Raw genomic sequence first — 23,940 nt, forward strand, 5'->3', positions numbered from 1 at the left:
CCCAAACTATATAGGAAGGCTTCAAAGAAGTAGTTTGATGAGATGCATATCCAGAGGAAGACAATTCTCTATCAACTTTCTCCCAATCAACTCTTCCAGGAAGAGCACCTGTGATCCCATCTGTGTCATCAAGACCATACAGCTTCCTTATCATCTTCTCATTCACAACAAATTCATGCCCTGATACGAAGGAGATGATAGCAGTTGGAGTGACTGTTGCATGAGTCCAGAAATCCTTAACCAAGAGAGGATATACTGGTCCAATCAATCTTTCAAAGTAGTTTGACCAACCTTGTACCAGCATTGCAGCCTTGGTTTTGAAATCGTGTTCCAACAGATTTTCAAAATCCACCATTGTTTCGCAGAGAACTTCTAGTTCATCATATGGAATAGAACAAGTCTTCAAGGGATGATATCCATATTTGTGTTGAACAAGATGTGCTGAAGACATTTTGTGTTGAATACTTGAGGATGGAAGCATGAATTCACTCTGAGATTCGGTTTAGAAACTAGGGTTTATGCAAAAACGAGAAAGAGAGAGATGAACGAAAGAGATAATGAATGAAAAGAGAGAATGTAAAGAGATGAAATGATATGAAGATGAGTTAATATAGGAACGGATTTGAAAAGAAATGCAATGTGTTTCTGAATGAACAGGATTACAAAAAAAACATAGAATCAAATGCATTTAATGAGAAATGACGTTAGGAGAGATAACGTAATATTTGAAATGATTTGCACAGTTTCCTAGGGCGGCGTCTCCTCAACTGCACGCGTACTTGTCCAAATAGAGTGAACACGTGTTCAACATCTGGAAAGCTGGTGACAGCTATTTTGCTTTGAAAGAGATTCTGAATCAACTTAGATAATGAAATGTTAGTAATAACAGAATCAGAACTTCTAATTGATCAACATCAGAACTTCTTATAAGAAGATAAAACAAAATCATTTCAGAACTAATCCATACGTCAGAACTTCTTACCTTCTCATTCTGGGCATAAATCCATACTGATATTCTTCAGAATGAACTTAAACCTATCTTTAGCAAGGGGTTTTGTAAAGATATCAGCCCATTGATGGTCTGTAACAACAAAGTTTAAAGAAAGAACACCCTTCTGAACATAGTCCCTAATGAAATGATGTTTGATCTCAATATGTTTAGCTTTGGAATGTAAGATTGGATTCTTAGACAAACAAATAGCAGAAGTATTATCACATAAGATAGGAATGTTACTCTCATATATTTGATAATCTTCTAGCTGACTCTTCATCCAGAGCATCTGTGTACTACATCCAGCAACAACAACATATTCTGCTTCTGTTGTAGAGAGGGCAATTGTAGCTTGCTTCTTGCTGTACCAAGAGATCAGATGACTTCCAAGAAATTGACATCTTCCAGAAGTACTCTTTCTTTCAATTCTATCTCCAGCGTAATCAGCATCACAATATCCTACTAGGTTGTATTCTTCAGATCTTCTGTAGACTAAACCAACATTAGTAGTACCTTTCAGATACCTCAGAATTCTCTTAACAGCAGTTAAGTGAGATTCTCTAGGATCTGATTGGAATCTTGCACACAGACAAACACTGAATAAAATATCAGTTCTAGAAGTAGTAAGATATAGAAGAGATCCAATCATACCTCTGTAGAGCTTATGATCAACCTTCTTACTTACCTCATCCTTACCTAAGATACACGTTGGATGCATAGGAGTCTTTGCTTCTTTGCTTTCAGAAAGATTAAACTTCTTCAGAAGTTCTTTCACATACTTGGTTTGATGAACATACGTTCCTTCTGATGTTTGATTGATCTGGATCCCAAGGAAATACTTGAGTTCTCCCATCATGCTCATTTCAAACTCAGCCTGCATAGACTTAGCAAACTCCTTTCCAAGTGTAGCATTAGATGTTCCAAAGATAATATCATCAACATAAATTTGGCAAATTAAAAGATCCTTTTTAAAGGTTTTACAAAAGAGAGTAGTATCCACTTTTCCTCTAGTGAAACCATTATCCAGAAGGAAAGAACTTAATCTTTCATACCAAGCTCTAGGAGCTTGCTTCAATCCGTATAATGATTTCTTTAGTTTGAAAACATGATTTGGAGACTTAGAGTCTTCAAAACTAGGAGGTTGGTGGACATAGACTTCCTCATCTATATAACCATTTAAGAAGGCACTCTTAACATCCATCTGATATAGAGTGATGTTATGTTGAATGGCAAAAGAAATCAATAAGCGAATAGATTCTAACCTGGCCACTGGTGCAAAGGTTTCTGTATAGTCAATACCTTCTTGCTGACTATAGCCCTGAGCAACCAGTCTGGCTTTGTTTCTTACAACTTCTCCTTTTTCGCTTAGCTTGTTTCTGAAGACCCACTTCGTACCAATGATGTTAAATCCTTTTGGTCTAGGAACAAGATCCCACACATCATTCCTTGTAAATTGATTTAGTTCTTCTTGCATGCCAATTATCCAGTCTGCATCTTCTAGAGCTTGATCAACAGAAGTTGGCTCGATCAGAGAAACAAGACCTAATTGACATTCTGCATTGTTCTTAAGGAATGCTCTTGTTCTGATAGAATCATCCTTCTTTCTAAGAATGACATCTTCTGAGTGAGCAGAGTTGAGTCTAGAAGATCTTCTGATTGTTGGCTCTTCAGAAATTCTGAGATTCTCTAAAGAAGCAGCAACTTGATCTTCTGATACTTTGCTTCTGGGTTCTTCAGCTTCTGATACTTTGCTTCTTGGTTCTTCAGCCTCTGAAATTGAGATATCTATATCTGCAAAATTCTCAAACTGCTTTGGCTTTTCAAGACCAAGCTTATCATCAAATCTAATATTGATTGATTCTTTAACAATCAATGTTTCAGTATTGCATACTCTATAGCCTTTTGAGCGTTCAGAATATCCAAGAAGGAAACACTTCTCTGCCTTAGAATCAAACTTACTCAGATGATCTTTAGTATTCAGAATAAAACAAACACATCCAAAAGGATGAAAATATGAAATGTTGGGCTTTCTGTTCTTCCACAATTCATAAGGAGTCTTATTGAGAATAGGTCTGATAGAGATTCTATTCTGAATATAGCATGCAGTGTTTATTGCTTCTGCCCAAAAATGCTTAGCTATATTGGTTTCATTGATCATGGTTCTGACCATTTCTTGTAGAGTCCTATTCTTTCGCTCTACAACTCCATTTTGCTGTGGAGTTCTAGGGCAAGAGAAATCATGGGCAATACCATTTTATTTGAAGTAAACCTCAAAGAATCTGTTCTCAAATTTGCCACCATGATCACTTCTGACCTTTATGATTTTACACTCTTTCTCAGATTGGATCTGAGTGCAGAATTCAAAGAACACTGAATGAGACTCATCCTTGTGTTTCAAGAACTTTACCCATGTCCATCAACTATAATCATCTACGATGACTAATCCATATTTCTTCCCTCTGACAGATGCTGTTTTGACTGGGCCAAACAGATCAATATGCAGAAGTTCTAGCGGCCTAGAGGAAGAAACAACATTCTTAGACTTGAATGCAGGTTTGGAAAACTTCCCTTTCTGACATGCTTCGCAAAGAGCATCTGATTTGAATTTCAGATTAGGGAGTCCTCTGACCAGATTTAGTTTGTTGATCTGAGAAATCTTTCTCAAACTAGCATGTCCTAATCTTCTGTGTCAGACCCATTGCTCTTCGCTAACAGACATAAGACAAGTTACCTTCTGATTCTTAAGATCCTGAAGATCAATCTTGTAAATATTGTTCTTTCTCTTGTCTGTAAATAGGATTGAGCCATCCTTCTGACTTACAGCCTTACAAGACTTTTGATCAAAGATTATGTCATAACCATTGTCACTTAATTGACTTATGGACAACAAGTTATGAGTTAATCCATCTACCAGAAGAACATTAGTTATAGAAGGAGAGTTACCAGTACTTATGGTTCCTGAGCCAATTATCTTGCCCTTCTGATCTCCTCCAAACTTAACTTCTCCAGCAGATTTAAGCACCAGGTCTTGGAACATAGACCTTCTTCCCGTCATGTGTCGAGAGCACCCAGAGTCCAGGTACCATGACATGCTTTCCTTTGTCTTCTTTGCAGCCAAGGATATCTGCAACGGGAATAATCTTTTCCTTAGGTACCCACATTTTCTTGGGTCCTTTCTTGTTAGTTCTCCTCAAGTTCTGATTGAACTTGGGTTTAGCATGATAAACAACTGGAGGTACAGCATGATAATTCTTATTCTGAGTTACATGATATTTCCTAGGTTGTGTCACATGCTTCTTAGTGTGTGTAATGTGAAAGCTTTTAGCATGTGATGTGAGCCTAATATCATGGGAGTGGTCATACTTGAACTGATCATACAAGGGCTTGTATGTGATTTTCATATCATCTACAGGTTCAAGTTTGTATGGGGTTTCACCCTCATAGCCTATGACAACTCTCTTGTTTCCATTAACAGCATATATCATAAAGGCAAGTTGACTTCTTCCAATACCTCTAGATAAGAACTTCCTAAAGCTCAAGTCATATTCTTTAAGAATATTGTTCAGACTAGGAATAGACTTTTCTGAGACAGAAATAATTTTAAAACTTTTTCCTTCAGTTCAGAATTTTCTACTTCCAGCTTCTTAGTTTCAGATTCAAATAGCTTTTTCAGCTTTTTGTATTTGATACTAAGATGAGCCTTGAGTTCCAGAAGTTCTGTTAAACTGGAAACTAACTCTTCTCTAGATAGTTCAGAAAATACCTCTTCAGAATCTGAGTCTGATGTAGATTCTGATCCATCATCCATCAGCGCAATGTTTGCCTGCTCGTCTTCAAAGTCTGATTCTGATTTTGATGAATCTGAATCATCCCAAGTTGCCATAAGACCTTTCTTATGAAACTTCTTCTTGGGCTTCTCCTTCTGAAGCTTTGGACATTCACTCTTGTAATGTCCTGGCTCATTGCATTCAAAGCACGTGACCTTCTTCTTGTCATATCTTCTGCATCCAAAAGATTCTCCTTTTTCAAGCTTCTTAGAACTTCTGAAGTTCTTGAACTTCCTATGCTTACTTTTCCATAGTTGGTTTACCCTTCTGGAGATCATGGACAGTTCATCTTCTTCTTCTTATTCTGATTCTTCAGAATCTTCTTCTTCAGCCTGAAATGCGTTAGTACATTTTTTATAATTAGATTTTAACGCAATAGACTTACCTTTCTTCTGAGGTTCATTAGCATCTAGCTCAATTTCATGACTCCTCAGAGCACTGATCAACTCTTCAAGAGAGACTTCATTCAGGTTCTTGGTAATTTTGAATGCAGTCACCATCGGACCCCATCTTCTTGGCAAGCTTCTGATGATCTTCTTGACGTGATCAGCCTTTGTGTATCCCTTGTCAAGAACTCTTAATCCAGCAGTTAGAGCTTGAAATCTTGAGAACATTGTTTCAATGTTTTCATCATCCTCCATCTTGAAGGCTTCATATTTCTGGATTAAAGCAAGAGCTTTAGTCTCCTTGACTTGGGCATTTCCTTCATGAGTCATTTTCAATGATTCATATATGTCATGGGCAGTTTCCCTGTTGGATATCTTCTCATATTCAGCGTGAGAGATAGCATTCAGCAAAACAGTCCTTGACTTGTGATGATTTTTGAATTGCTTCTTTTGATCATCACTCATTTTTTGTCTTGTCAACTTTACTCCACTAGCTTTCACAGGATGTTTGTAACCATCCACCATAAGATCCCATAAGTCACCATCTAATCCAAGAAAGTAACTTTCAAGTTTATCTTTCCAATATTCAAAGTTTTCACCATCGAATACTGGTGGTCTAGTGTAGCCATTGTTACCATTTCCATTGTATTGCTCAGCAGAGCCAGATGTAGATGTAGGTGTTGGAGTATCACCCATCTTGACTTAGTGTTTTTCTCTTCCTGAATCTTTTCTAACACGGTTAAGTGCTTGCACCTTAGAACCGGCGCTCTGATGCCAATTGAAGGATAGAAAAACACTTAGAAAGTGGGGGTTTGAATAAGTGTGACTTTAAAAACTCTTAAGATAAAAACAATTGCACAATGATTTTTATCCTGGTTTATTGTTAACGAAACTACTCCAGTCCACCCCCTTAGAGTGATTTACCTCACCTGAGGATTTAATCTACTAATCAACCTTGATTACAATGGTTTTCCACTTAGATACCCTCTAAGTCTTCTAGAGTATTCTGATCACAACTTGATCACTCTAGGAACCTTTTACAAATGAATGTAAACAAATTCTTACAAGAGTATTACAATGCTTCTTAATAAGCTATAATCACGACTGTGATATTTCTCTTAAGTTCTAAGCTTAAATCTCACTAAGATATTACAAATGAAGTGAGGTTGAAGATGATGTTTGAGAGCTTTTGAATTTGACAGCATTTCTGTCTTTTTGCGCAAGAGTTGTGTATTCAGCTTCTCATCAGAACTTCTATTTATAGGCGTTGTGAGAAGATGACCGTTGGGAGCATTTAATGCGTTGCGTGATCCGTACAACATTGCATTTAATGTTTCACTCTTTTGCCAACTACCTCAAGCCTTGCTTTTCCTGCTTTAACTGACTTTGCCTTTAATAGCTTCTAACGTTCCTTTTGTCAGTCAGCGTAGCCTATCATCTTGTACTTGCTTCTGATCTGATGTTGTAGATACAACGTTTGAATATCAGAGTCATTCAGCTTGGTGCAGAGCATCTTCTTATCTTCCGACTTTGAAGTGCTTCTAGTGTGATACCATAAGAACTTCAGTGTTTCTGCTTCTGACCTCAAGTTCTTCTGATGCTTCATAGACCATGTTCTGAATCTGCTTGACCATCTTCTGATGTCTTGCGACACCATGTTCTGATGTTGCATACTTGAACCTTCTGAGTCAGTGCTTCTTGCGCTGAATTGTGCATACTCTTTATATATTTCCTGAAATGGAAAATGCATAGGATTAGAGTACCACATTGTCTTATACAAAATTCATATATAATGTTATCATCAAAACTAAGAATATTGATCAGAACAATTCTTGTTCTAACATAAGGCACTCCTCAATCCCCCTCAATCACAATCGTGAATAACAATTACAAAACTTTTGAAGACACATTTCCAAGACACAGTCATTCAATGCTTAAAAGCTTATGAGTTAATATAGAACTTACAACTCAATAGAAACTCCAACTTTTTTATCAAGATGATATTAGAGAGGCTCACAAAATACAAGATTGCACAAACCCTAACACAAACTACAATGTTAGTCCCACACGATAACTAGGTTTGTTGCTTGCTATTTAAAACAATCTTCTGGACTGGACTTGGGCTTCAAATTGCAGCAAGGCACTCTAGAAAATACTCCACAATCTTCTCCATGAAGATTGGGCTTCAATCATTAGTTTCCATATTCTCCTTGTTTAGAAACCAATCAAATATCTTGAAAATAGAAACAATCTTTCATCCCTAAATCAAGCGCCACATAGAATTGTATAATATTTCAAAATATTATGTACCTGTAAATAAAACAGACTTCAATAGATCCAACTGTTACTTAACAGACACGATGTCAAATGGATTCTGTATAGGACATATTTCTCGACATGTCTTCTTCAGTTGAAGTGAATAGAACATCTTGTTCAACATGTTCCCATAAATTAGTTTTACCAAACATAATGCCAACCATAAAATAGAGAATTAACAATTCTAGACCACACAAATTTGTCTCTGCAATCATAACCCTCCAAATATGCCAGCAAAATCCTGATTGTTGAAAAATTCCAAATGAATACACTATCGGAAATTTCACTATACCACTAAATTTCCAGTATTCAGTGGTAAATTTAAAATTTTTAGAAAATTTACCAATTCTAGAAATTTTAAATGTACTACCGAAAATTTCAACTACAAGAAATTTTGTTTGGTCTAATGAAAATTTCGTTAAAAAAATTGTCTCACCTCATAAAGGATATTTTTACGATATTGAAAAATGAGGGGTTCGAGGTATAATTTGGGGATGGCAAATAAAGTTCTCACCCCTATATCACAAACAAACTCGAGCCCAACAAAAAAAGAAAAAAAAATACACGTGGGTCCAATAAACTATTTCTCGAAATAATTTTTTTTATGAAATAATAATTTTTAACTTAAATAATTTATTAAAACAATAATTTTTAACTTAATTTTAACAAAATAGTAATAAAATATCTCAAATAATATATAGTAAAAAAAATTTAAATTAATTTTTTATAAAAACAATAAAAATCATTTAAAAGAAAAGAGTAATGTTATTCATACACCCAATTCTTACACCCAATAGTACTTTATAGTAGTCACTAAATTTGGTTAATGCAGTGTAAAAACTTGGTTAATGCAGTAATGAAGTTGGTTAATGCAACATCCATGTATTAAAAATAATTTTTAGCAGTCACCAAACTTGGTTAATGCAGTGTAAAAATTTGGTTAATTCAGTAATAAAGTTGGTTAATTTAACATCCAGGTATTAAAAATATTTTTTAGCCGTCATCAAACTTGGTTACTGCAGTGTAAAAACTTGGTTAATGCATTAATGAAGTTGGTTAATGCATGTCCAAATATTAAAAATAAACGTCCGTACATGAATAATATCCGTCCGTAGATGAATAATATTCACCCATACATAAACAATGTCGTCCGTACATGAACAGTGTCGTCCGTACATACGATGTAAGTGTAAGATTTAGTGTAAGAATAACATTTTTTGAAAAGAAAAACTGAAACAAACTAGTACAAAATCCAACTAGCTTGGCGTGTTACTATTTCTAGTGGAAAGTTGATGATTCCTTTATATCCACAACTAGTTCCCCACACTTGATAACGCCCTTTTTTGGATTGAATTAAAGAATTTTAAAAAAAATAATAATATTAATTAATTAGTAGTTTCTTAGAAATCAAACGAAAAAAATATACTAGTGTTATAAATATTTTTTAATAACAGTTACTAATAAATTTCCATGAATATTCTTATGAGACCATATTAATATCTATCTACCCTACACAGAAATCGTCGGCGAATTTTAGGCATAGCCGCCTTAGCGCATGTTAGTCACAGTCCCATACCCTACGCCGCGTTGTTTCAATCACCACCAGAGCTGGCATTTCACCATACACGTCACGCGCTAAATCAAACGCGTAAAGTCCACGTCTTCCTCTTCCTTCTCAAAATTTCAAACATTTCCACGTTGAAACTTCGATCACAAGTTGCACACATAGTTTTCAACTAAATAAAACCCTACCTATTATTCTTTCTCTGTCATTTTTCACTACCCAATCTTCAAAATCCGATTTTTCATTTTCTTGGTTGTTCAATTTTTCGATGGAATCGAAAAACCCTACTAGGTTTAAGCTTGGGAAACAGTCGTCGTTAGCACCGGAACGAGATAGGGAAGAGGATGAAGTTCAGCATGTGGGTGATGCTAGTATTGATTCGGGAGTTAGGTTGATGTATTCGGCGAATGAAGGTGATGTTGATGGGATTCGTGAGGTGTTGGAGTCTGGTGTGAGTGTGAATTTTAGGGATGTTGATGGACGTACTGCTCTTCATATTGCTGCTTGTCAGGGGTTGACGCATGTTGTTGATTTGTTGCTTGATAAAGGGGCTGATGTTGATCCTAAAGATCGATGGGGGAGCACGGTAATTTTCTTCTAATCTCCTTAGTTAGTGATTTTTTAACTACTGATTTAGTTTAGTTGACTAATTGGTAAAGATTCAGTGCAAAGTTTACTGAGCTAGAGTAGAGAAGATCTAGAAAAACTATACGAGAAGTTATTAAGATTAATCTAGAGATTAACAATTTGGAGAGAAACATGATTCTGGATAGAACATTTTGGCGGAAGTTGAACCATATCGGCGACCGTATTTAGTAGGATAAGGCTTAGTTGATCCATGTAGGCAACCGTATTTAGCATGAGAAGGCTTGGTTGTTATTGTTGTTGTTGGTATAGATTTCATTTGCATTGCAATGGTCTAAATCTGGCTCTAGCTTTTTGGGCAGTTTTTTAGTTTCACATGGGATGAGATATGACATGAAAATGATTTTATAAGTGGTAGGGCATCCTTTCCTTACAAGCTGATTTTGTAGGAAAAAGTTAAACACATTCAAGTTTTAAGATCGAATAAGAGTTTATCCCAGATTCGTTGGACTGTCTGCTATCATGTAATGTAACCCTTTTGGGCCATCCCTAGGCACACTTCAACTGTCCAGATGTCCGGTCTTGGGTGTTAAGAAGTTTATAAGTGAGAAGCGATACAACCTGAAAATGAGTTTAGGTTGGAAGACACTGTCACCTTGCAAGTCAGTTTTTTTCAGGGTAGAGTTTGCCTCCTCCCCCCAATACTCTAATAAATGCCTGAATAAATCTCTGTCATAATGTGTGTTGAACTCGGATGACTGTCATTGTTCAAGAGATAATCATACACAATAGTTAGATTGGTAGACTATTGCCAGTGTTATCAATGGCGGATGGCCAAAATCCCGCCATACCGGCCGCTTTGCAGCGCTGTTATTGCAGATTAAGGTGGAAAAACCCGCAAAAGAGGCCGATATTTAGCATTGCGGCCAGCCCAAAAACCGCCATGTATATCCGCCATAGCGGTCACGGAGGCACTATTGGACGTCTAGATTTGGAGAAATCAGAAAACACACATTCTTACTTCCTTATATAATGTTTCATTGATTTGGATTATTTTCCATCTCAATTCAAGGCGATCACCGATCTCAATTCCAGCCCATCACTGATGTTGACCGTCGGTGAAAATTAAATGGCTTGTATTTTAAACTTGATTTAGTGAAGTCAGAATGGCAGCCATCGATTCTTCATTAGCAGTTGAGATATTGACTGCAGTGACTTCAAAATTTGGCGACTGCAAACAATCTAGGTTCATGTTTCATGACAGTTATAAGCCTCAATAGAACCACAAACCTTTGAGTTCTATTGCAGCTCCCCAAAATTTTATTTGAAAACTAATTAAATGAAAAAAATAAAATAAAAATAGGGAAAAGGAGAGGAAATTAGATATCTCACTTGCCTTACCTGTTTGAATTAGAGCCATTGTAATGTTTTATGCACGCATCTTGTTTATTGCGGGGAGGTTGGCTAAATCATTAGCTTTGAGATCTTGAGGTTCTTTTGAAAAAGGAAAAGTTAAATGATTAACTCTATATGTTCGCAGCCTTCTTGGCAACTTAAAATGAAGAAGAGTGGTGTGTGCGCAACATTCATTTGGCAGTATGATTTTATATTTCATATGATTTTAAAAAATTGTTTTGTTTCACATGGTCTAAGTAATTCTCTCCTTAAAACACATTTGTATGATGGGAGAGTAAACATCAAGAGGGTATAACTATTGTGAAAATGAAAAAATGTCTTTCATCTAGTGCTTCAAATTGTTTTGGGTTTTTTTCTGTTTGAAATATTAATCATGAAGGTTCCTTATCTTAGCTTCATTGCAATGAAATTATGTTTACTGTTTAGCTTGTATCACATTTCTGCTGATTTTATCATAGGATATTTCACATTTGTAATAACAACAGTCATGGAGTCTTCTGTATGGACTGAATTTTAAAAATAAATTATTGCTTTTATGTATATAGTTACTGAACTGGTTAGTAATTTCGTGTCTCTTAAACAGCCACTTGCAGATGCTATATTCTATAAAAACAACGACGTGATCAAACTATTGGAGAATCATGGAGCAAAGCCTCTGGTATGTGTAAAATTGAGGATTGTTGCACTTATTTATCTTGACTTATCAGTCTTTTCTTCTGAATTCTGCTAATGAGTGCCAATAAATTTGAATATACTATTTCAGATGACCTCTATGCATGTTGATCATGCACGTGAAGTCCCGGAATATGAAATCGATCCTAAAGAGCTTGATTTTACCAACAGTAAGGAAATAACAAAGGTAAACAAATCGTTAGTCAATCTTCCAGTTCCATTGCATCTACAGGATTCTTCCATCCTCTGATCTATTCTTAAACGACAGGGGACTTTCTGTATTGCGTTGTGGCGTGGGACCGAGGTTGCAGTAAAAAAGCTCGGGGAGGATGTCATAATTAATGAGGAGAAAGTGTGAGTTGTATATGAACCTTGTGCCTAGATTGTTTGGTTCTGTTATATGCTTTCATGATAATTAATATACTTGAGTTCTAACAGGAAGGCTTTCAGAGATGAGCTTGCTCTGTTCCAGAAGATTCGGCATCCAAATGTTGTACAATTTCTTGGTGCTGTGACACAGAGTAGTCCAATGATGATTGTCACAGAATATCTTCCCAAGGTTTTGTCCTATAACCTTAAGGGACATGATTTTGTGGTGTTTCTTGGGATGCTAGTTTGATGTAATTCCATAGTTATATGATAGAAAATGTTCCTTTCTAGATCTCATTTCCGCATGTTGTGCAGGGAGATCTTCGTGATTTCATGAAAAGAAAAGGAGCTTTAAAACCAAGTACAGCTGTTAGATTTGCACTTGATATTGCTAGGTATTTGACACATTCATGCCTTAGATTTTATTTTTGTTATTCTCTATTGCGGTGTTTGTCTTTTTTCTCTATTAAAGTGTCACTTAACACCACTTTTTTTATATTATGCAGGGGAGTGGGTTATTTGCATGAAAATAAGCCATCACCCATTATTCACCGTGATCTCGAGCCTTCGTAAGTTTCTTTGTTGAATTATTGTTTTTCCTTTATTCTTTTATGTGAAGTTCATATGTCTGGATGAATCGTATGATATATTTACACATTTTTTTCATCAATGTTGCTTATGAGTAAGCTAACAGTAATATATTGCGGGATGATTCCGGCCACCTAAAAGTTGCAGACTTTGGAGTTAGCAAGTTGCTAGCAGTTAAAGAAGACAAGCCTCTAACTTGCCAAGATACTTCTTGTGGGTGTTGCTTTTCTTTAGAATTATCATTAATGCACACTTGAAATATCTGAATGTCTAAATACTATTTTCTCTTATTCATATATAGGACATTGTGATATTTTTTATGCACTAGTTCTAAAACTAGGAACTTTGTTATTTTTGTTAATAGGTCGCTATGTGGCTCCTGAAGTTTTTAATCAAGAGGAATATGATACTAAAGTGGATGTATTCTCATTTGCACTAATTCTACAAGAGGTAACTAATTTTAGCATTTCATCTTTTTATGGAACTATACATTGTGCGAATAATATATTTACGTACATGAGAATATTTATTGTTTATTAATATTATTGTACATATTTCTCTATAAAACTGAAAACAAAATACTAGACAGTTGTTACTGATACGAGACTAAAAGCACATATTTGTTAAACAAATAAAATCTTTGAGGAGCCAAAACCAATTTATTTTTACTTTTATAAGAAATAAAAATATATTTAACCCTTATTTATGTGAACAATTCTGAGTATATCATGTGAACAAATGCATTTCTTAAATCTTGAAAATGGAAACGGTAGCTCCCTTTCTAGAGGAAGAGAATGTAATGTAACCACTGTTGTCGATGGAGGAATATGGAAGGTAAAATATACGCCATATAAGCATGCCATTGCGGTCTATCATATATGGCACTGCCATGGCGGGGTATCCCTTCACAAATTTCCCATGGAAATTATGAAAAAAATCCACCACCCCATGATTTCCATTTAACAACAATGAATGTAACTGAGTGGTGTTTGTTGATTAGTGAATTTTGGGTAGGAGAAACAAGACTCAAATCCTGGGAACGTTGTGTACATATTTTGACTCTTCTTTCTTGGATCCTACTGATCTATGTAGAGCATCTCGGTTTCTTCTTTCTGTCTACATTATATTATATTATGCCATGCAAATTTTTAAATCTCTTTAATTTGATGAGTTGGTTCCCTTATTCCCCTATCAATTCCCAATCATTTCAAGTTTTCAACTATAAGATAAGATGGCATGCTCTTCTGCTATGGCTCTGTGACTGCTTTTTTATGTGAATGTTTTTGGTTTGACACCTTATTGGTGTGATATGGAATTATTGTAGCTTTCTTGCAAATGAGTACCTTCATAACTTCATGTAATCATTATCGATGTTTACTTGTCCCACTTTAGATGATTGAAGGCTGCCCTCCCTTTTCTGCAAAGCGTGATGATGAGGTTCCTAAGGTTTATGCTTCAAAAGAGAGACCGCCCTTCCGAGCTCCTACTAAGCATTATTCTCATGGAATTCGAGAGTGAGTTTTCTACTATACTTTTTTGGTGATATTTAATACTATCTTCATCCTTTTCTATAAGCACCTTAGGTATTTTTCACATATATTAAGAAAAGTTGGTTGTATAATTAATATTTACATTTTGTTTATAAATTTTACCAGTTAGATGTGTTCAAAGTTCAAACATTACTAATTAATATTTACATTATGTATATAAATATTTTCATAACTTTTCTGCCAAATTTTACGTAATTTACAATTTGTTGCTAATAATATCTGCTTACAGGTTGATTGAAGAGTGTTGGAACGAGAATCCAGGAAAGAGGCCAACATTCAGACAAATAATAACAAGGCTGGAATCCATCTACAATACAATTGGCCAAAAAGGACGTTGGAAGGTGACACTACTATCTTTCTTACATTATTGACAATTTGATACTGTTTGCTTACATATCAACATATACTAGTTCAAAACTATTTGAAACTTGGTTGAATACTGAATTAGACACTGTTTGTGTCGAAATATACTATTGCCAATTTCAAGTTTTCTAGCATGTAAAAGATTTTACTAATTACAAAACACGCGGAGGAATTGTAACACTGATACCAGTTGCTTCTATGCTCCTTGTAACATCTGCAGGTTAAACCATTGAGGTGCTTTCAGAATCTGGAAGCTTTGTTGAAGAGAGATCGTTCTAAATTAAGCAGTCGGGGCAGTTCATCTCGCTCCTCTACTAGCCGTATATGAAGGAGGAAGATTGATGTTATTCTGTATAAACTTCAATATTGGATTAAAGATACAAATCAAATTTCATTTCACTTGAGATGGAGAATTGCAATGTTTTCTCATGTGTATTCCCAGGTGCATGCATGATTGTGATTTTAGATTCCAAGATTCTTCAATAATTTGTATCCAAGTTCATGATATATGGCCATAGAATTGCTTGTAAGCTGTAACAAAAGAATGTATTCTAGGAATTTGCTATATGTCATGTACATTATGTACTATGCCTCAGAAAGAGATTTTTTTGTATATACATGTGAGCAATTTTCTTTTAAAATTTTTTGTATGCAAGTATTTATAGGAATTTACATCATTTAAAATTTGACACACTCTTCAAAACATAATAATTCAAAACTTATATTTTTCATAGGAGCATAATTTTAATATTCACTATATAAAACTTTTTTAAATAAAACATCTCTATTTTTATATTCCATGGGTCATTTTCCTTCTATTCATCTAATTAAAAGTCATGGATTCCTATTGATTTACTTCTTTTATGTCTCCATTAATTCATACATAACTATAAGGGTTAATAGTAGTTTACCCCCTATAATATGAGCAAATTTCGGTTTACCCCCCACCGTTGCCAAAGGCAGGTTTTGGCAACGGTGTTTTTGAAAAAACCGTTGCCAAAAGGTAGGGAGGGGAAAAAAGCAAAATTCGCTAACATTACAGGGGGTGAATTACTATTAACCCTAACTATAACTATGACACCTAATTTAATTTCTCTAGAAATGAAATTGACTTTTAGTCTCTTAATAAGATTGATGATGTATTAATAAGTTAAATCGCTAAAAGAAAAAGAAAAGAAACAATCAATTTCTTAACAATAATTATAGAGATACAATTTATTATCTAATTTGAACAGGTCATAAGGCCCTATAACCGCAGACAAATAATTCATCAAATTGCGAAGTAAGAGTGATATTATGGGCTAAAGCACAGGAGATTCAGATCTACGATCTATTCAACGTCTCTCCTCGCATCTTACGCTCGAAATTTAGTAGGGTAATCTATTCAATGTCTCTCCTCGTATCTTACACTTGAAATTTAGTAGGTTGTTATTACCGCTCTATTATATAATGAAGAAGTGTGCCATTTTTTAAGTTCAATTAGAATTCAAACTTCATTCATTTATCTTACTCTCATATTGACTTGAGCATTGAAGTGCTAACCTTGCAGGCCAGCTTCGTTCTCACTATACCAAAAGCTTAAGTCCACCGCTATGATCTGCTACCTTTGTTCTTTGATCAATTCTGATTCCTTCGCAGAATAATGGCGCCGTATGTGGGAAAGAACACTAAATTCCCTCGTTTCCACATCAAATATTTACCTCTCAATTCATCGAACCGAAGCTTTTTCAGGTTAGCGATTCAGATTCCTTAAAATCGATACCAGATCTTTATTCTCGATTTACTGTGATTGTAGATCAACTCCAATGATCACTTTCTCATGTTTTTGATCTCCAGATCTTTCAACAATGGCAGGTCTAGTGGCACTCGCTCTTCTATGCTACGTGAGGCCGCTGTAGTTGTTTAAATCGTGATAAATCCACCGCTTCTTCCTCAAAACAGAGTCGATCAGGCCATTGCGAACACTCTACTACATCAAATTCGTCTTTAGAGGTACATCGAATCGAGGATTTCTTTAGGGGAAGGGAAGCATGTCACGACTATCGACTCACATTTCCTTATAGTTCCCTATAAGAGCACCTACAATTGCATACTCAACAGACCTTTCACGATGGCTCTTGATATTATAACTTCCCCGATTAACCTTAAGTTGAAATTCCATATTCTTCATGATAAACCAATTAAAGTCAATTTCGGCCTCGGGGAGTCAAGAGGATTTACCAGAAATTGCAAACAAGATCAAAAGGAAAGAGAAAGCGAGGCCATGGAATCAACGTAGCAACCCTCACCAGTCAGCCAAGTGTGGAACCATGTTTGTAGGTTTAGTAATCAAAGAAGATCTGTTGAAAGATGAATATGGTTTTGATGAAGACAACTAGATTTCGATGATAACAACTACAATGCAAGCATAACAAGCGATTAAAAATGCAAGCAGACCAAGCTAGGGTTTAATGTTTAGAACAAAGATCCTTTGATGATGGCACTTATAACTAGAATAAACCTCAAACCTTATCTCCAAGAAGAATTCAGGCAAGTGTCTATATGACTAGATTATTTGACAAGTCTTAAAGCTTCAAAGTATGATAGAGAGGAAGTATGAAAGTTTGTCAAGTCGCGTCTGAATGATCTGAGTGTTGTAAAAACACAAGATTTTTTCGTAAAATTATACGACTAATAACACACACACACACACACACACACACACACACACACACACTAAAACAAGTTTTAAAAGTTATTTTTTTAAAGAAAATATTTCTAAAAATGCTTTGAAGTCGCGATAGTTGAACTGGGAGTTGTCAGAAAAGTTCTAGACATTTTTTTGTATTGGCAAATTGATTGGAACTTACACCAGTCGATTGAATCAATGCAAAAATGTGCCTTAAACGTTTAAGATAGTGTCATAATGACCAAGAACGACTTTATATTTTTTATTTCCTTTTAAAACCATCTAAACGTTTTTTCAGAGCTACCAATCGATTGGAGCATAATGTCAATCGATTGGCTCATTAAATTTGGCCCAAAAAAATTCCTTTTTTGTGCAAACCTCTAGCTTATAAATAGAGGTCCATTCTCTCATATTTTCACATCCAGAATTGTGAATTTTCATATCTCACTTATCACTCTCTCTCTTAAAACATTTTCTTCACTTTCTCTCACTTAAATTTAGTCATAGCGCCTTCGAGAAAAGTCTTTTTAGTTTAGTGAGGAATCTTGTAATTTTAGAAGGATAGTATTGTAAATTCTCTAAAGAATATTTTTACCTTGCTAGAATAAGTTGTATTGGCTTAGATCTAAAAGGTCCTATATACATATCTCAGTCCAACGCTGAGAAAAAACATCCCATTTTTCCTAGAAACACATACACATGGCTTCTCACCACTTTGCATGAGGAAGCCCGAGTATTACCAAAGTACCATAAACACAAAATAGTGAGAAAAGCATAATTTAAGTAGAGATGTCATGCGTGATATGAAATAGGCCTTTTGATATTTTTCCTTCCTCCACTCATTTGATTGCCACATTCAAATATAGTTATGCCCACTTCTTTATTCCTTTTTTAAACCAGAATAGTTATATATGATGCAATCATCACGAGGATAACCCATGTCTCTTCTTCATCATGAGGATAACACACGTCTCTTCTACTAATATAGCCAGATATTAAGGATTAAATACTTAGGGTTGCCAAAATTATCGATCCTTTGGGTCTAAATCTTGAAATAAGCTTACTGAGAGTGATCTAAGGGTCCGTTTGGTTGGGGAGTTTTGGAGGGGAGGGGAGGGAATATTTAAATTTAAGTATGTTTGGTTCAATTTCTTATGAGGGGGAGAGAGGATTGGAGGTAATCAGATTCCCTCCTGAAGCAATTTTTCGTTCCCCCAAATTGGAGGGATTTGGAGGGGAGGGGAGGGGAGGAAAAAGAGTTATGATAAAAGCTATTTTTGTTATATTGACAAAATTACCCTCATTTTTTAATTAATATCCTAATTTTTTTAATATATATTATACGTTAATTTTTATCACCATATTATAATTCATCTATTTTTTACGGCAACTCCATTATTTTATATTAATATGCTAACTCAATTTTATTTATTTTTTCATGTGTTTTATTATATTAAATTTGATTTAATATTTTGTTTGTAAGAACTTAATTGTTTTATAAGTTATTATGTTGTATTACATATTTATATATAATTGTAGTATATGAACTATATTATCTAGAATTTAATTTTATAAATATTTTATGGAATTAGATGGTTCATCAAGATGATAAAATGATTCATTTGATCATGGATCATATAATTATTGTAATAAATTTAGCAATATTTTATTTACGCTTTAATATATTTAAAGTATTTGAAATAGTAAATATTTGTGTTTGATTATCTATATTGTTTATGAATTGACAGATAAATTTTGTGAATATCATATTGTTATTATTTGATTCAGCATGAGTGTTATACTATTTTAAGGGTTAAAAGATAAATTAGTTTTAAAATCCCTCCCATCCCCTCTTGAACCAAACATAATTTTGATTAAAAATTATCCCTCCCCTTTCCTCTCCCTCTTTTGAACCAAACATACTTTTAATTAAAATACCTCCCCTCCCTTTCCCTCCCCTTTATTCAAATCTCTCCCCTCCTCTCCCCTCCCATTCGTTGAATCAAACAACCAAACAGACCCCAAATCTTGAAATAAGCTTACCGAGAGTGATGATCAACCACCCATTGAAGCTTAATCATTCTCTCCTTTGTGGGCAATACTTATGGCTCATTTATTATTACAAAAATTTAAACCTTAATTTATAACAATTTTATACTATAATTTTGAACAGTGAAAGAATAAACGATCAAATTGTAAATACATATTCAGAAACACAATAATCCTTTAGAATCTAAAAATATTTTTAGAAAAAGTAAAGTAAGATTTGAGCCTGAATCACAAACCTATGGGGCATTTCCAAGACCCAATGGAATTGAAGAAAACCATCAATCAGGATCACCACATAATCAATCTGGCATCTGAGTCATTACACTGAAAAAAAAAAACAATCCATCCTTCAGAATTTGTAAATGGACGCTAAACAATTATTTCATATAAAAAGAATCCACAACTAATCACTTATACTGAACTAAAATATCAATAATAATATAGTGCTTAGTGGAAAGAGAAGTCGTTTTAAAATTAGGCTCACGACGAAACGATACGGTTCCGTCCACTGCCGATAAACACTTCCTTGGTGTTATTATCTCACCATAGCACTAATTAATAGAACATTAATATAACTAAAAAAATAGAAATTATAGCAAGAAGATCAACGAAATTGGAAAAATAAAGTATGCTCAAATAGCCAAGGGTTTGTAATCAAAATATGGATGAAAATTCCCGGCTCATAAACTCTAGTCCACAATAGTATCATTATCACACAATATGAAACAGAGAAAAACTTCACATGAGCACCAGAGAAGCTGAAAGAGTTGTTTGCTTCCGAAAAGTTGCTACCAAAGATTTGGGTGACTGACCGTGAATCGGGGTTGATAAATGCCAAGAAAATTGGGTTTTTAAACTCAACTCATATGTTGTTTTTGTTCCATATTTAAAAAATGTTAGTATGATGTGTAAAAAGTATGCCGAATCACATAGACATGACCATGTCATGGATCTATGAAAGAACATCATGTATTTGAATAAGGAGTATGAGTTTTTTGTACCCCTAAAGCATTTTGAGGTTGCATGTGTTGATATTTCTTTATTTGTTTAGTATGTGCACGAAACATGATTGACACCCCACCCTATAAAGAAAAATTTGTTGCTACTTGGACTTATAGAGTCACTCATTTAAGGAACACGATAATGAACAGATACATCAATGTAACTTTGAATATGGGTACACTACTAATTAGCAAATAACATACATTTTCGATAACTACCCTGATATCAAAAACTAAAACAGAAGCATAATATAGAACATAAACATAAACAAGAAACAAAATCTGTTGCACCCTAATTTTTGACCTAAGCTGCCACTCTAATATCTTTGCAACACATCGAGATCACGAGCCATGTTTGGTTTCTAATCTTCAATTCTTGATATTTATGTGATTTCTTTGAATACTTCCTAACCTCTCGAAAATACTTAGAGAAATCGCATGTTTGTTTCGTCTCTTTCAGGATAAGGCTATAGATCAAGAAGTTTCAGTCAATGATCCACCAATTAGGGTTACGAGTCGCTCAAGTCGAAGATTAGTTCTCGAGGTTAATACATTCAAGAATTGACCTATGATATTAGGTCATGTCATCTTCAAGTAACCTTAACTTTTGCAACATTTAATCAGAGACCAATCAAGAAATCATCATTCTAAGCTCCTATGTGCTTCACAATGCCTTGAAGTACAAAGAAAGATCAAGCTATGCGAAACGGTTCAAGGCACTTTTACCAAAAATCAACGCTTGCAAGTTCAAGTTCAAACGATCATAACTTACACATTGTTTAGTGTTTTTGAGTGTTTCTTTTTGCATATAACTCCCCTCGACGTCATCTCCAACTTCTCTTTACAAGTGTAGAGCTGATTATGTGCGGAGGATCATTTGAAAATTCGGATACTTTAGAGGTCGTTTTCCGAATTTGACCTAATTCCAAGAGTACTTTTGTCCAACTTTCAAAGATCGTAACTTCTTCAATTTTCAACATTTTGAGACGATTATTTTTGCACACTGTAGCAACCTGCCCTAAAAATAAAAGTTTTAGAGTCGCCACCTATTCTAAAGGGCGAATAGGAAACCCTACGCAGTATAGAGATCGGGGTAAGATTATTATAATCAGGTCGAGGGAAGGTGTTAGGCACCCTCAACCCTATCCTATGGCTTTGAATCTAAGGTAAAAGTTTTATGGATAAATGTTAAGATTTAATAGCTTAGGAAATGAATAGGGGGAAAAGTGAGATTTGAACTGAATTGAGGTTTTGAGGAAGGGGACTCGCCTTGGTTATCCAAGTGCCTACGTATCTCCTTAGGGAGAATCAGAGTCAACGTAGTTCGGGCACAGGGTTGTACGCCTTAGAATTTGATATGGAGTGGTTTGAAGGCCTTTTGAAAGGCCTATCGTAGTTTTGAATTCGTGTTTTGTAAGGCATTTTGAATTGCCTAATCGAAGGGATGAAAATCCGTAGTTTGATTTGAGGTGTTTTAGATTTGGGTGTACAACCCTGATTTAATATGTCACCGTTAGTTGCGATGATCAATAGTTTTGATCATTATAGTTAACGGATTAAATAATGTATTGCTGGTTGCTCTGATCGATAGATTCGATCGTCACGGGCAGCAAATGAATTGTATTTTAATTTTGTATATTTTTTAAAACTTGTCTAATGCGACTAATAGATTTAGTCGGGTCGAGAAGAGAATTAATTAAGGGTTAATGTTCTTTGCCAAATGGGCAGTAGGATTGGGCAAACCCTAATATTATAACCTTTATAGGGTTTTTGTGATTTTTAATAGTTAAAACTAATTAAATAAATTACATCGATATAATCGGAAAATGTAATTCTAAACCCTAGTCACTAATCTAACCCTAATTATATTATCAACTTAATTCTAAAAAAATCAATTTATATAGCAAATATATTAAGTTGAATATAAATATATAAATAATATATAAAAAACAATAAAAGAACCTGGCCCGGATCCTGTGTGATGCATTGAGGAGTGAGCATGGTGGACCTTCAATCCAGGTGCATTGGATTTGCTTTTTGATGGATCCAAGGGCTATAGTATGAGAGTGTATCGTGGTGAGGCGCATGAGAATAGCATTGAATCATGAGACAACCCTAACAATTGTGTATCGTGGTGAGGCGCATGAGAATAGCATTGAATCATGAGACAACCCTAACACACAATTGTTAGGAAAAAATATGTCCCAGGTGGGGTTCGAACCCCCGTCTCTATGGTTACAAGCGTGGTGCTTCACCAACTGCGCTGCATGTCCATGCTGATTAATACTTGAATGCTACGTGATTTAAATGAAAACACGCATATTTAAAAAATAAAAAAAACTTGCGCGCAGACTTCATCCTCTCCACCGTGCTTTTCTAAAAAACCACCGTCTTTGCCCACGGTTTTTGCAGCGCCACCACAAGTCTTCACCCTCCAAATCTGCAACTCAATGTCAATAAATACACAAAAACATTCCGGAACGATTATACACAATCCCACGAGCATGTTATGCCTATTAATTTGACTTAAAATCACCTCTAATTTGAATTCCCTATTTGAAGAACACGAGAACCTAACAATGGCATCTTGCCACGTCCGCGTTAAAACTCAAATCGAATAACTCAGGCACGACCTAAACCTTAATACTAATACATATAGGCAATCGAATTGTAATCAGAATGCGTGTAAAATTGAAACCGAACTTGAAAATAGATCGGCAAACCGTGACTGTGCCGTCGATGGTAATGGACGCCTTGGCCTTTGGTGTGGATCGCATTCGCCTCAGGGAGTACCGAAGAAGCTTGATTGATCTTTAGAATGGCTTGAAACAATCTTTTCCCTTGGCTGCTAACTCCTTCTGCGTCACATTGTTTTTAATTCTTGAGTGAAGTTCTGGAGGCAGTCTCTTTTGCCCATGAATGCCAAGCGTGGTACCTATTTACAGAGTGGGGACCAAGAAAGTTGACTCTCTTTTTTTCAGGTTAGTATCAGTGGTGGCTTTTTTCGGTCAGCCCCCCCCCCCCTTATTGTTGGAAAAAGGTTTTGCTATTTTTTTCGGCCTCCCCCCTTTTTTTTGAATGAATTGGCCTCTCTTATAATGTACAAATTAGGTTTTTTGTTCCTAATGGGCCTAGTGCCCAATTGACTAATGATCCAAAAATAAATTAAACCTAATAATCCTAGTATTAAAATTAATAAAAAATAAACCTAATAATAATGTTTAAAATCCTAATCCTAATAATTAATAATAATAATACTTGTAAATAATGATAACACCAAAAATTTTAATTAACCATAATATATATAATTACTAAAACCTAATTAAAAATGATAATCTAATTATAATAATAAAAAATCCTAAATGACAATCCTAATATTAGTAATGATATTAATAATAAACATTTAGCAAAATTCAATACTAATAGAACTAAATCAATACCTTACCAATTAAATATATATTTTTGAGAATAAAGCCCATCAGAATATCCCTAAACATGATCCCAGCCTGAGACAGATGGGCCAAATGTTTGGACCCAAGATACCTGTTAATTTCACCCCATTTTACCTCAGGGTATTTTATAAGAGGGTGGGTTT

At 34.9% G+C, this 23,940-nt stretch overlaps 1 protein-coding gene and 2 non-coding genes across 3 annotated transcripts; 1 reads left to right on the plus strand and 2 right to left on the minus strand.

Annotated features, from left to right (window-relative positions):
- Positions 1 to 9,062: 9,062 nt before the first annotated feature.
- Positions 9,063 to 15,268, plus strand: LOC131634624 (integrin-linked protein kinase 1-like). The gene is made up of 12 exons (XM_058905282.1): positions 9,063 to 9,670; positions 11,669 to 11,743; positions 11,849 to 11,944; positions 12,026 to 12,111; positions 12,196 to 12,316; positions 12,442 to 12,521; positions 12,633 to 12,695; positions 12,821 to 12,927; positions 13,079 to 13,164; positions 14,107 to 14,228; positions 14,494 to 14,605; positions 14,848 to 15,268. The coding sequence occupies exons 1-12, from the start codon at positions 9,353 to 9,355 to the stop codon at positions 14,953 to 14,955; spliced, it is 1,374 nt and encodes a 457-aa protein (XP_058761265.1). The 5' UTR covers positions 9,063 to 9,352; the 3' UTR covers positions 14,956 to 15,268.
- Positions 15,269 to 19,576: 4,308 nt separating this feature from the next.
- LOC131634629 (small nucleolar RNA snoR80) lies at positions 19,577 to 19,704 on the minus strand. The gene has a single exon (XR_009293598.1). It is a non-coding gene; the product is annotated as a small nucleolar RNA snoR80 (small nucleolar RNA).
- Positions 19,705 to 19,786: 82 nt separating this feature from the next.
- On the minus strand, positions 19,787 to 19,897 carry LOC131634628 (small nucleolar RNA Z152/R70/R12). Its single transcript, XR_009293597.1, has one exon. It is a non-coding gene; the product is annotated as a small nucleolar RNA Z152/R70/R12 (small nucleolar RNA).
- Between the last annotated feature and the right edge of the window lie 4,043 nt (positions 19,898 to 23,940).

The sequence above is a fragment of the Vicia villosa genome, unplaced genomic scaffold, assembly GCF_029867415.1.
Source record: "Vicia villosa cultivar HV-30 ecotype Madison, WI unplaced genomic scaffold, Vvil1.0 ctg.001323F_1_1, whole genome shotgun sequence".
In the NCBI taxonomy this organism is placed as follows: domain Eukaryota; kingdom Viridiplantae; phylum Streptophyta; class Magnoliopsida; order Fabales; family Fabaceae; genus Vicia; species Vicia villosa.

Coding starts and splice junctions, on each gene's coding strand:
- LOC131634624 (XM_058905282.1), top strand. CDS start 9,353: ATGGAATCGAAAAACCCTACTAGGTTTAAGCTTGGGAAACAGTCGTCG. Junction 11,945..12,025: donor ACAGTAAGGAAATAACAAAG/GTAAACAAATCG, acceptor CTTAAACGACAG/GGGACTTTCTGTATTGCGTT. Junction 12,112..12,195: donor ATAATTAATGAGGAGAAAGT/GTGAGTTGTATA, acceptor GAGTTCTAACAG/GAAGGCTTTCAGAGATGAGC.